This window comes from Podarcis cretensis, assembly GCF_951804945.1.
Source record: "Podarcis cretensis genome assembly, chromosome: 1".
Lineage (NCBI taxonomy): Eukaryota > Metazoa > Chordata > Lepidosauria > Squamata > Lacertidae > Podarcis > Podarcis cretensis.
In genome coordinates this window covers 113,365,018-113,377,742 of record NC_137170.1, presented here as the reverse complement: position 1 = coordinate 113,377,742, position 12,725 = coordinate 113,365,018, and the positions used below count along the sequence as shown (strand labels likewise).

Sequence of the window (12,725 nt, the reverse complement as noted above, 5' to 3'; positions counted from 1 at the left end):
AGCATGTGTGGACGACTGATGGGCTGCTAAAGGAGCACATCCAGAGTCCTTAGAAAGCCTCTCTGCCAAAGAAGTGTACTCTAAGTTAAGCTCACATTTTTTTGAACTAAAGAGTATTGCTGTGCATCAGGTTGAATATTTAGCAAACCACCATGAAGCAAAAACTTTCAGCCTTGTAACGGGTTTGCTTTATACACTGTAAAGGCATACCAAAATATAAGTAATAAAAATGGAATGGATGATCTCACTTTCTGATGGGCTTCTTTGGCTTTGTTTTACAGCAGCCGAACCAAATCTTGAGAAAACGCAGTCTTTCGTAAGGGGAAGTTATCGGGACAGCTTGAGGTAAGCCTTTCAGTGGGAGACAAAACACAACACAATGCAGCCTTGTAACAGCACGTTCCTGTTTTGCTTCAGGTAAGGAAACAGGATATACCACCCATAAACATATGACAGGCAGCAACCAGTTCCTTTTGGAGTTTGACCTGGCAGTTTTATTTTTTTAATGAGAATCAGCCCACCATTGAGAATGGGTATTCTTTGAACTGGCAAAGGGACAGGAGCAGAAGGCTTGTTAATTAATAATAACTGATTGATTGATTGATTGATTGATTGAAAGATGTATAACCTATGCCCCCCAAAATCAGGTTGAACGCTCCATTTCATTTAACCTCCCTGCAAGCAAATCAGAACAAATCAGCTAAACAAAAAACAGGCATCTTAGAATTGGCATCATATAACTTCCATTTTAAGTTTTGTGCAAACGAATCGGGATGAAGGCTTAATACTGTGAATAGGTTGTCTGGGGGAGCCCTTATTTGGAAGTATTTCCCTTTGAACTCAGTGGGACTTACTTCTGAGCAAACATGTCAAGCTTTGCGCCATAAATCTCAGGATATAGGTATTGTAAGTATTTCAGTAAACTATGATCATGCTAAGTAATAACGCTAGATGCAAACTCCTCAAACTGCTGTTCCTAAGACTTCGCCTTTTCTCTTTATTCTTTCATAGAGCTTCCCTTCGACAGCGTTCCAGATCTCAGTTGTCAAATATTGTACCGGACCACCCAATGTCAGTTGCCCAGAACCATTCAGAGCATATCTATAGCACCGGGCAGTATGAAGAAGATGGCAGTCCATTTAAGAAGGTCATTATTTGACAAAAACATCCATTTTGTTTCCTTTCTCTGGTCCTGTTGAAAAGCTTGCTGTATAACCCTTCCTCAAAGTTTCTACTGGGCAGCACGGAAAGTAGAATATCGACATATTTGCCCCTTTTCTCTTTTAGGAGCCAACGGCTGTAAAAGTGGAAGAAGTGAAGCCTGCTAATGTTACCAGAATTCTGAAATACAATGCTCCTGAATGGCCCTACATGCTGATTGGATCCCTTGGAGCAGGCTTCAATGGGGCAGTCAACCCACTCTATGCCTTGCTTTTCAGTCAGATTCTTGGAGTAGGTCATGACCAATTTCCTTCTTCTTGTATTGAATATGGTTTTTCACCACCCTTACATTATGCAGGACAACTGCGTGCCAACAGTGTGCCAAGCAGTCCTTATTACTTCATTTCCAACATTTTGGCTTGCTGCTTTTAGTAGTTTTTGAACATTCATGGTCATTTGCCCAATTCCCATGCAGAACACCAGGTTGGGGAAGGGGGCTGTTGACAATTAGCTCTCCCAGCAGACCCCAAGGACTGGGCAGCTGCATTCCAGAATCTTGAGGTTCATAGGCTTCTGGGAGTGCTCTGGAATTCATCAGTGGTGGGGGGAGAGGTGTATCTTGGGAAGGAGGGTCTTCTGTTACTATGACAGGCCCACCAACAGTTTTTGTAAACTGTTGGAGAATGTATGATTGAAACTTGTGGGTTGAGTCAGTTGCAAAAAAAGACATGACTGTTTCCCCAACAGACCCATGAACACCAGGACTCTGGAGATGAGCAGGGGGGTTGGGGTCTTGTGTTAAGAGCCAGTTTCATGCATTCTAGGAGGGGGACATATTTTCATATATGTAGGCACTATGGTGATAAAGGAGATATTTCAGATCTCCAAAGGGCTTCATTTTTCTTTCTCCTTTAAAGCAGTTATTTGAGCAGCAGCACTGGGGTGTGGGTGTGTCCAGCCTTGTTGTCCATGCATTTCTTGATTGAAATCACACACACACACACACACACGCACACACACACACATCCTGCAACTGGCCCTGCTGGGAGTGGAGAGGGGGAGACAGGCATAATTCAGGTACAGTGGTACATCGGGTTACAGACGCTTCAGGTTACAGACTCTGCTAACACAGAAATAGTACCTCAGGTTAAGAACTTTGCTTCAGGATGAGAATAGAAATCGCGCGGGGGCAGCGGGAGGCCCCATTAGCTAAAGTGGTACCTCAGGTTAGGAACGATTTCAGGACCTCCAGAATGAATTAAGTTCTTAACCTGAGGCACCACTGTACCTGTCTTCCCCTATACCCCAGTACTGTTAATTTGATTAAGCTTGGAGCATCCCTCTACCTCACACCAATGGCTACTTTCAAGAGAAACAAGTAGAAGACTCTGAGTCTTGTTTGTTTGGCAAATTCCCCTGAGTTCACGGCGACATCTCCCCATGAAACAGTGCATTGGACAGCAACCTTAAATCTGAAAAGAGAAGAATAATTATATGCCCTTTTCCCCTTGATAAATTGTCCCATTCCATGGCATTCTAGTAATCATAAATAGCTCAGTCATTAGAGCATGAAACTCTTAATCTCAGGGTCCTGGGTTCGAGTCCTACATTAGGCGAAAGATTCCTGTATTGGCAGGGGTTGGGCTAGATAGCCCTCGTGCTCCCTTCCAACTCTACAATTCTATGATTCTATAAAGAAGTGAGCAATATAATAAGGGTCTGCTTTTCTACATTTACAATATTCCAAAAAATACGTTATCCCTTTTCTACCTGACTGAAGTATGGAGGCATTTTATTATTAGACAGTAAACTCACAGACACAATAGGCAGTGCTGGTGGTGAATTAAATTCACCGGCACTGAAGCCACAAAGGCTCTGAACAACCCCTTTGCATGGTTTCATCAAAACAACAAAACAGGCATGCTGACAGACTTCCATGAAGGCATTATGTGCTTTTAGAAAGCAAATGCATATATTGGTCCCTTTTCACACCGTGCATTTTATAGTCACTTAAACTCAACGTTGATCGACTTTGGGCAGCAGTATTGGTTGAAAGTTAATGCAAAGACAGCCATAATTTATTCCGCTGCTCTGTTTTATTGTGAACAAAGCACCCCCTTTGGGGAGTCAGCTAATCCCATTTCCTATAAAAAGGAAGCACATTGGCCATCTGCAGAACACCTGTGGCAGGGGTGCCCCACCGCCATCATTGCCACTGCAGAAGCAATAAGCAGCTGTGGCTTCTGGGATCTTACAGCTCTCTTGTGAGATCTTGACAGAACCAGGAAACCACACACTGAGCAGCCCTGGCGAGCAAGGATTTGGTGGAGGGGTAGTGAGTGGCACCTTCCTGTTTCACCTTAGGTAGCAAAATGGAACACGCTCCCTCTGCCAACTGAGAGCCAGTGTGGTGTAGTGGTTAAGAGCGGTGGACTCGTAATCTGGTGAACCGGGTTTGCTTCCCCACTCCTCCACATGCAGCTGCTGGGTGACGTTGGGCCAGTCACACTTCTCTGAAGTCTCTCAGTCTCACTCACCTCACAGAGTGTTTGTTGTGGGGGAGGAAGGGAAAGGAGATTGTTAGCTGCTTTGAGACTCCTTAAGGAGAGTGAAAGGCGGAATATCAAGTCTAAACACCTCAACTAGCCCAGCATTCTGTTTTCATAGATACCTATTGGGAAGGACACCCACAGGATTTGAGTGCAATAGATAACTACTTGTGATTCACAACCACGGGCATCCAGAGCATACTGCCTCTAACAATGGGGCCAGAACTTGTGTCCTGATCCATCTACTTGCTACAGACACAAGGGATGGATCTACACACAAGGGGAAAATGCTATAAATAAGTCAGAGATTAAATTTTTATAATAAAAGGAAAAAAAGCTATGGAAAATTGCTTAGAATCCCCCACCCCACCCCTTCTCTGGCTCAGTCTGGTGTTGCATATTTATAATGCATTTATAACGCTGTTTCTTGACTAAAGTAGCTCAGTCCAAGGTTTCCTCTACCTTTAATGTTTAGATCCAAGGCAGATCCCTTCTTTTTAAGGGGGCAAACTTGAAGACTAGAATCCAGCTGGTGTGGGAATTGCTTCTGCTCAACTTAGTTTTTATTAAAGGATTTTCATAGTTGACAAGGGTACATACAGTCTCTGTTTGCTTCTTCTAATCAGTTTGGAGTACGTAGTTACAGATTAGTTGACTTACTAAGATTTGCCCTGCATAGACAAACATCAAACGGGAACACAAGCACGTGTTTCATGACCTGGTGATAGTGTAAAGGTTAGTTAGCAAGTCTGGAAGATCAAACTTAAGAGATCAGCATTTATAGCTTGAGAGCAATTGCTTAAAAAGTTAGTGTTTAAGTCTGTTGTTGTCAACATGCCTGTGAACTGGTGGCTCAAAAAACTTGTCCGAAAGACATGGTGGGTGGGGAGGGATGGATTTAATGAGCATAAAGAATGACCCCTCTTTGAGCGCTCATACTTTTTCCTATTGGTTACTTTTCCCATTCTGCCAAAGATAACAGGTAGCTTGTTGACCTCTAAAACAAATGTCCCAAAGAGTTAACAAACAGGCAGTGGCGTAGCGTGGGGGGTGCAGGGGGGGCCAGCCGCACCGGGCGCAACATTTGGGGGGGCGCGCTTGCACTCGCAGCTCTCTGCCCCTACCTGGCTCACTCACTCTCTCTCACTGCAGTGCTGGCTGTGCGAATCCGATCCGAGCTGCCGGGTCGCTGCCCACTGTGGAGGGGGAGGGTGCCAGGCGTGCGTTGTGGTGCGGAGTGGAGAGAGAGCAAGGGAGGGACTATCTGGGGGAGGGACAGTGCAGCGGCCGCCCAGCACAGCGCTGAGCGCGGGAGAGAACCACACCCGACCAGCCCAGGCAGCAGCAAGAAGAAGCTGGCAGCGGCGGCAGGTTAGGGGTTAGGGGCGCAAATTACTTGCCTTGCCCCGGGTTAGGGGGTGCAAATTACTTGCCTTGCCCTGGGTTAGGGGGCGCAAATTACTTGCCTTGCCCCGGGTGCTGACAACCCACACTACGCCGCTGCAAACAGGATCTATGCCCTCCATTGGAGGCACACTGATTATAGTGTCTCTTAATGACATGGATGTGGGGCTTTGGGCATGTTTATGAGAAAGCAGAAAACTTCCTGTTTTTCCATTTGAGTTTTGACACACACACACACACATTTAGTTTTACATATCCCAGTGAGCATGTGATTGCAGCTGACTTTATGAGGATTAGGGGAACATTTTAAATAAATGCTTGCCAAAAAAGAGGCAGTGGAATTTGCTGAGCCTTCTGCTCCTTCTCTGAAGACTTATTAGCGGATTGAAGGGCTTTTAAAACCTGACTTTTTCAAAGACTTGCTACTTGCCATTGTTCTTCTCTGGTTATTAGTCCCTTACGCCTCTTAAAAGCTGCATGGAAGATTTTTTTGTGGTTTTTCCCCCCACGTCAGTGATTTGTTTCTACTTCAGTTGGGTCCAAGTTCTCTAGTTTCTTGGTGCGGATTAATCCTTTGTTTTTGAAACCCAGATATTAAACATACCTGGGTTCAAATGGCCTAGTGCCATCAGTTATGAATAGCGGAAACACCATTTAAATGGGATACTTCCCTGCAGCAACTACTGAAACACAGTTTAATTTGCTGGCCTGATATTCTCAACAGTTCCTTTTTCTTAATGGTTTTAATAGTGTTTTATTATAATTGTGCTATTTATCACCTCAAACTACAGAAGGAAAAGTAGGATAATTATTCTATATGAAACAAATACATTTCATTTTTAAAAAATAAATTTTATGAAAGCGTATAGAGAAAAATACAAAATTTGAAACATTTCCCAATTTTTTAACCAAACCAAGACTTTTATAGAGATACAATAAAAACACAGAAATATTGGTAGAGGGGGGCGATAGAGAAGGAAAAAGAAAGAAAATACAGAGAAGAGGTTAAGAGAAAGATAGAAAAACAATATTCACTTTGTCTGATCCACTATAGTAGAACCAAATACATTTCAGATTAGAGAGAATGGCTTCTCCTCCTGACAGATTTGAGGCCTGGCACCTCCTTATTTTTTTAGTACCAAGCTGTGCTTAGGTAGAGGAAAAGTCCCTTATAAAAAAATCTATAGCCTATTGATTACATTTGGGAAAATTCAATAGTTGTTGTTGTTGTTGTTTAGTTGTTTAGTCGAGCCGACTCTTCATGACCCCATGGACCAGAGCACACCAGGCACTCCTGTCTTCCACTGCCTCCCGCAGTTTGGTCAGACTCATACTGGTAGCCTCGAGAACACTGTCCAACCATCTTGTCCTCTGTCGTCCCCTTCTCCTTGTGCCCTCCATCTTTCCCAACATCAGGGTCTTTTCCAGGGAGTCTTCTCTTCTCATGAGGTGGCCAAAGTACTGGAGCCTCAACTTCAGGATCTGTCCTTCCACTGCTGTACTAGGCAAAATTTGCTTGCAGCACTCCACTGAGTTCTCACACAAGCAATACTCAAGGCAACTGTAAAACCAAAATGTGCTAAATCAGAGGTACCCAATACAATGACCCCCTACAATTTACAACAACCATGGCCACTGGCCATGCAGGCTGTAAGTTGGAGTCCAATAACATCTGCAGGCTACCCATGGGCTAGATTGCATGATCCTATGATTTCCAGTATCATTGCAATCATGTGACATGAATTCTGAAGTAGCGGCTCTCAATTCACTACTTAGAGATGATTATAATGAAGCCGTGTATAAATTGCCTAAATAGATAATAAAATTATACTGTTTTAGTTGGCACTTAATATTATGGCCCTTTCTTTTCTTTCCCAAAAGACATTTTCTATCCTGGATGAAGAAGAACAAAGATTGCAGATCAATGGCATCTGCCTGCTCTTTGTATTGATTGGAGTTATATCATTTTTTACACAGTTTTTACAGGTAAATGACCATTAAGACTGGCTGTTCTGTTGCTTTTCTTTTCTCATTTTTAGGTGCCTTGTGGCTGGCATGTCTAGACTTACACATTCTTTAAATGCATTTCAGGGATATACATTTGCAAAGTCTGGTGAGCTGCTTACAAGACGGCTAAGGAAGGTTGGCTTCGAGGCCATGCTAGGTGAAGAAATTGGTTGGTTCGATGACCACAGGAACAGCCCAGGGGCTTTGACCACAAGACTAGCAACTGATGCCTCTCAGGTTCAAGGGGTAAGAGATTTTATATAAAAGTAGCTAATGCACTTCAGATATTGCCACATCAGCTGGGCATCCACTCAGTCAAATTGAGACAATTATTATCATGGGGTTATTGGCTAAACATGCCTCTGAAAATCCATAGAAATGAAAGCTGCTGGAAAGGTGAGTTTAAGGAGAAAAAAAATTGCTATTTTGCACCTTGAATTTTTTTTTACACTGTAGCATCTTTTAGCATTCAATGTTCAGCCAAAAGTATAAGGCCTAGTTCTCACTGAAATGATAAAGCTGTGTCTCAGTTGTACCATTTCATTCCCAAGTGTGGGCTTACATGATGGAATGATTCTTCTCAGATTAAATTCAAAGGTTCCTACACAAAAAACCAAGCACATCAGGGAACAGCCTAGGACTCTTCCCCTTAATGTTCAATTTCCCATGTACAGAGGCAATGGGGGTGTAAAGCTGTTCCTTCATTTGAGCCCCACATGCAGTCTGAAGTGGTTGAGATAGAGACCTAAACAAGAGGAGCAGACAGCATAAATGGGAATTCCTTTCAAATCCATAATTCACACTTTGGACCCAACTTATCTTCCCATATGCCACAAGTTGCTACAAACTGGGGAAAATGAACAAAGCCCATTGCAGCCACGAGGGCGGCTTAGCCATTGCAGACCCTCTCCATGAGTGTGTTGCTGATGGGCCTGTTTTCACAATTAGGAGTGCCAAAGGTTTTTCAGTGACATAGGCAGGAAAAAGAGGTGCTTTGGCAACACATCCTTGCTCAGTCTCCTTGTTCCTGAAGGCGGGTCTAGAACACTTCAGGGAAATAGATTTCGGATAAAAATCTCTGGAGAAACTTTGTAATGGAAAGAGCTGTTTGGCAGTGGGACAGACTGCCTCAGACTGCCTTCACTGGAGGTGTTTCAACATCCTGGTTACAGGGAACCAGGCAGAGGGCCTTCTTGGTAGTGGCACCCGCCCTGTGGAACGCCCTCCCACCAGATGTCAAAGAGAAAAACAACTACCAGACTTTTAGAAGACATCTGAAGGCAGCCCTGTTTAGGGAAACTTTTAATGTTTAATAGGTTATTGTATTTTAATATTCTGTTGGAAGCCACCCAGAGTGGCTGGGGAAACCTAGCCAGATGGTGAGGCATCTAATCATAAGCCTGCATTTTTATCAAGCTTATATTTTTTGATCAAGGTTGTATCTTAAAAATGAGTTCAAATTCACAAATGTTTCATGCCAGGCAGGAACTAGCCTGGCTCAGATTTTGGCAGATGTTCATCCTCTTGGCCAGAGAGGCCCTCTGGTTTATTGCGGTCATAAAAGGCTGAGAGCGAGGTCACTGACCTTGCATGTTGCAGAGTACAATTAAGCTACAATTAAGTTGCTAAATAGTAAGAATTATTGTGCCTCCCATTAGAGACTTGAGCCACATTTTCCTAAGGGCAAGAGCTAAGGGAAATAGGGAAAGAAAGTGTTTTTAAGTTTTTTCTTACTTTGAAAACGTCTTTGCTTATAAAAAAATTATATATGTTATGTATTAAATATATTGGCTTAAATGTAATTATGCAAAGGATTTAAGAAATGTTAAATCCTTATGCTAGATTCTTATTTCATATAGTTGGAAGAGATCACAGGGGCCATCAGCCACCAGCCCCCCTGCCAAGCAGGAAAGCACCATCAGAGCACTCTAGACAGATGGTTGTCAGGTTTTTGTTTAAAGGAATCTCCAATGAAGGAGATCTTTCATTGATGATGCGTACAAAAGATCTTTGATACCTGTTTAAAATAGAATTAGCCACCATCTGTTTTAGCCATCTGCTCTATTTTTAGAATTAAGGGGGCAAAGGTGATTTGGTAATTAAGGTGCCTTGTAGAGGTTAATGGCTACTTGTTTGCCAATTATAAATATAGCTTTTATTTCCCATAAAAGGCAATAGGAAATGGTTGTATCTTTTGTGATTGGTTCTAGCAAACAGCCAATAGGAATTTCAACCAGGCTGATTGGACAGAGGCAGCCAAAGGAGGAGCAAGGGGGCTGGGTTAAGGAAATATAAGTGCTGGCCAGAATGGCAGGAGGCCAGGCCAGAGCTTGGTAACTATATACCACTGTGCCTCTCATTTATTTGTCTGACAAATAAATTATTATTTTAATTTCTCTATTGCTGCGTTGAATATTTCATTCCAGCTAAGCGTTAACCACAAGCAGGGTGCTACAATGGGCGGGGTATAAATAATAAATTATTATTATTATTATTATCTGAATGGCTATCTATCAGAGAGGCTGCACTGCAGATCCTGCACAGAAAAGGTGGCTGTGCAACTGATTACCTCCAAAATCCCTTCTAACTCTTTGCTTCTCCTTGGCAATAGGAGCTGGATGTTAAACAATAGCTCTCCTTCCTTCACAGCTTTGAGGTAGCAAAAAGTGCTTAATGTGGGAGAGTGTGTTGGTGATCTTTTTCTTCTTTCTTTTTTCTCTCTTTTGCTTGTTTTAAGGCAACCGGCAGCCAGATCGGCATGATTGTGAACTCTGTCACCAACATTGGGGTGGCCATTGTTATTGCTTTCTACTTCAGTTGGAAGCTCAGCTTGGTCATCATCTGCTTCTTGCCATTCTTGGCTTTATCTGGTTTGGTGCAGTCTCAGATGCTAACAGGGTTTGCCTCTCAGGACAAACAAGCATTGGAAGCAACTGGGAAGGTAATGTTTAAAACAACTACAAAAAGCACATCATTTAAGATTAAATGAGATGGTGAGTAATAATGCAATCATCCAGTGTTGTCAGTGATAACAGGCATTTTGGGCCTGGCATAGCCATGTAGGGTTGAAATGTCCCCCCCCCCCCCCCCCCGCTACTTGTCAAGCAGTATTTTAAAGACTCTGTTCCTTGGAAACCTGATTTTTCTTCTCAGAAGGGCAGTGTGAGGGAAAATAAAGTGTTTAGCTTCTGGTTGCAATTGGTTGGATAGAGTTGAAAGACACATTTGGCATTGCATATATGGGCATCCAAATCACAAGGGGTGTGTGCTCTAAGTGGGCCTTGACATGTACTGGCAGCCAGTGTAACTGGTATACAATCGATTTTACATATTTCCTTAGCCTTCACAAGCAACTTCAGTTTGCACCAGCTGAGGCTTCTGAACTGTCTGCAAAAGGCAGCCCTGTGTAGAGTGTGTTACAGTAGTCTAATCCGGATGTAACCAGGACTACGTCTGCTTTCTTTCTCCAGTTAGGGATGCAGCCAGAGAATCAGCCGAAGCTGCTAAAAGTTTGATAATAGGACTGAAACTGACAGTATAGCTATGCAGAACAAATGGCGTAAAAGCCTACAATGAGAGAACAATGTCTGTCCACAGCTATTACCAGCAACTTAAGAATGTGATAAAGAATAGGAGCAGAACAAGCTAAGACAAGCCTTTTGTTTGTTGAGCTGTATTGTCAATGTGTATTTAAGATGCTTATGTAGACAGCATCACCCTCGCCTAGATTTGAGAACTAATGCCAGGAATTGTTTCTTGCCCAATATTGGAAAAGTCACCAGTACAGTAAAAAAAAAAAATATTAGATTAGGAAACCTGGGGTCAGGCCTTGGTCAGATTCTGAAACTAGCTGCAGTAAGAGGGCCAGAAGGCAAGAACATGGGCAAATATATGCTAGTAGTCAGGTTCCAGTGGTAGCAGACAAGGATCAGAGAGACAGAATTCAAGGATATGATCAAAGACAGGCTGCTGGTGGAGATAGACAGGCAAGGGCCAGAGGTGGAGCACATGGTCAAAACCAAAGTAAGTCTGTATGGCTATTCAATGAGGCAAGTTCCTCAGACTGAGGAGCTGATTTGGGTATGAGGGCCTAGAGTGTCTCCATTGGCCTGACCTTGGTAAGTTCAACTGAATCAGTTCAAAACTAGAGATTCTTAGTAAACTGGTGTGGAAACCAAACTTACACTTTAAAACTATAGATAGATAGGCAGATGATAGATAGATAGATGAGATAGATAGATGATAGATAGATAGATAGATAGATAGATAGATAGATAGATAGATAGATGATAGATACAGTAGCTCACCAGATGTATGGCCCATATCTCTCAGACTGACATCTAACAGTTCTTTGCTACTCCTCCATTTCTTTTTCTTTTTAACAGATTTCCAATGAAGCACTTGCAAACATCAGGACTGTCGCAGGAATTGGGAAGGAGAAAAAATTTATTGAAGCATATGAGAAAGAGCTGGAAGTCCCTTACAGAGCAGCAGTCAAAAAAGCAAATGTTTATGGATTCTGCTTTGGTTTTGCACAGAGTGTTCTGTTTATAGCCAATTCGGTCTCCTATCGGTATGGAGGATTTTTAGTTGACAAGGAAGGACTTCACTACAGCTATGTGTTTAGGTAAAGGAACAGAAACACACCCACACAAATTACCGGTATCTTTCCCAAATAGAACCTGTTAGTTGATCATGCATTCTCAAGAGACACATTTGTGGGCATGATAAAATTGAATGACAACTCAGTGTTAAGAGGCAGTATATCTCTGGATATATAAGTTATTGGAGACCAACCATGGGGAGGGGGGGAAGCTGTTGCCTTCCAGCCTTGCTTGACATAGTTGGCAGGCCACTGATGGAAACAGGATAGTAGACTTGGAGCTCTTCTTCCTAACATCATGTATAAGCTGACGTCTTTCCTTCTTAATTTCAGGGTGATTTCTGCTATTGTGACCAGTGGAACTGCATTAGGAAGAGCATCCTCCTATACACCAAATTATGCCAAAGCAAAAATAGCCGCAGCTCGCTTTTTTCAGCTGGTGGATCGTGTTCCCCAAATCAGTGTTTACAGTGATGCTGGAGAAAAATGGGTAAGAGCAGAAATTCGTGTTATTAGAATCACATAATTGTAGCATCCAAAGGTCATCCAGTTCCCTCTTCTATACTGGAGCAAAGAAGATTACAGTGTGTCAAGAACATAAAATTAGAGCTATACAAGGTCTGCTGGTACCTTGAGGGCACAGAGTGTGTTTGATTAAAGAAAACTGCATTGGCTCGAACAAATAATACGCAGTGGCGTAGCGTGGGTTGTCAGCACCCGGGGCAAGGCATGTAATTTGCGCCCCCTAACCCATGGATTTGCGCCCCCTAACCCATGGATTTGCGCCCCCTAACCCGTGGATTTGCGCCCCCTAACCCTAACCCCCAGATGTTGTGCCCAGTGCGGCTGCCCCCCCCTGCACCCCCCACGCTACGCCACTGATAATATGTGCCCAGGGTAAGGCAATTTGGGGTCAGTTGTAGTTTGAATAAAGTTAGTGCACATACCCCAGGGACCATGAATGTGGCCCGACTTTTCATTGTGCTCTCAGCTTTAGAAGA

The 12,725-nt window shown here is 43.1% G+C and overlaps 1 protein-coding gene across 1 annotated transcript in view; it reads left to right on the top strand.

Annotated features, from left to right (window-relative positions):
- Window positions 1–12,725, top strand: part of ABCB11 (ATP binding cassette subfamily B member 11) — a 51,172-nt gene that overhangs the window by 30,268 nt on the left and 8,179 nt on the right. The window contains exons 18-25 of the mRNA XM_079983792.1: window positions 282–345; window positions 1,012–1,147; window positions 1,288–1,452; window positions 6,996–7,100; window positions 7,206–7,367; window positions 9,859–10,062; window positions 11,507–11,748; window positions 12,058–12,214. Of these exons, the coding sequence (XP_079839918.1) occupies window positions 282–345; window positions 1,012–1,147; window positions 1,288–1,452; window positions 6,996–7,100; window positions 7,206–7,367; window positions 9,859–10,062; window positions 11,507–11,748; window positions 12,058–12,214 (1,235 nt within the window). The remainder of the gene's footprint in view (window positions 1–281; window positions 346–1,011; window positions 1,148–1,287; window positions 1,453–6,995; window positions 7,101–7,205; window positions 7,368–9,858; window positions 10,063–11,506; window positions 11,749–12,057; window positions 12,215–12,725) is intronic.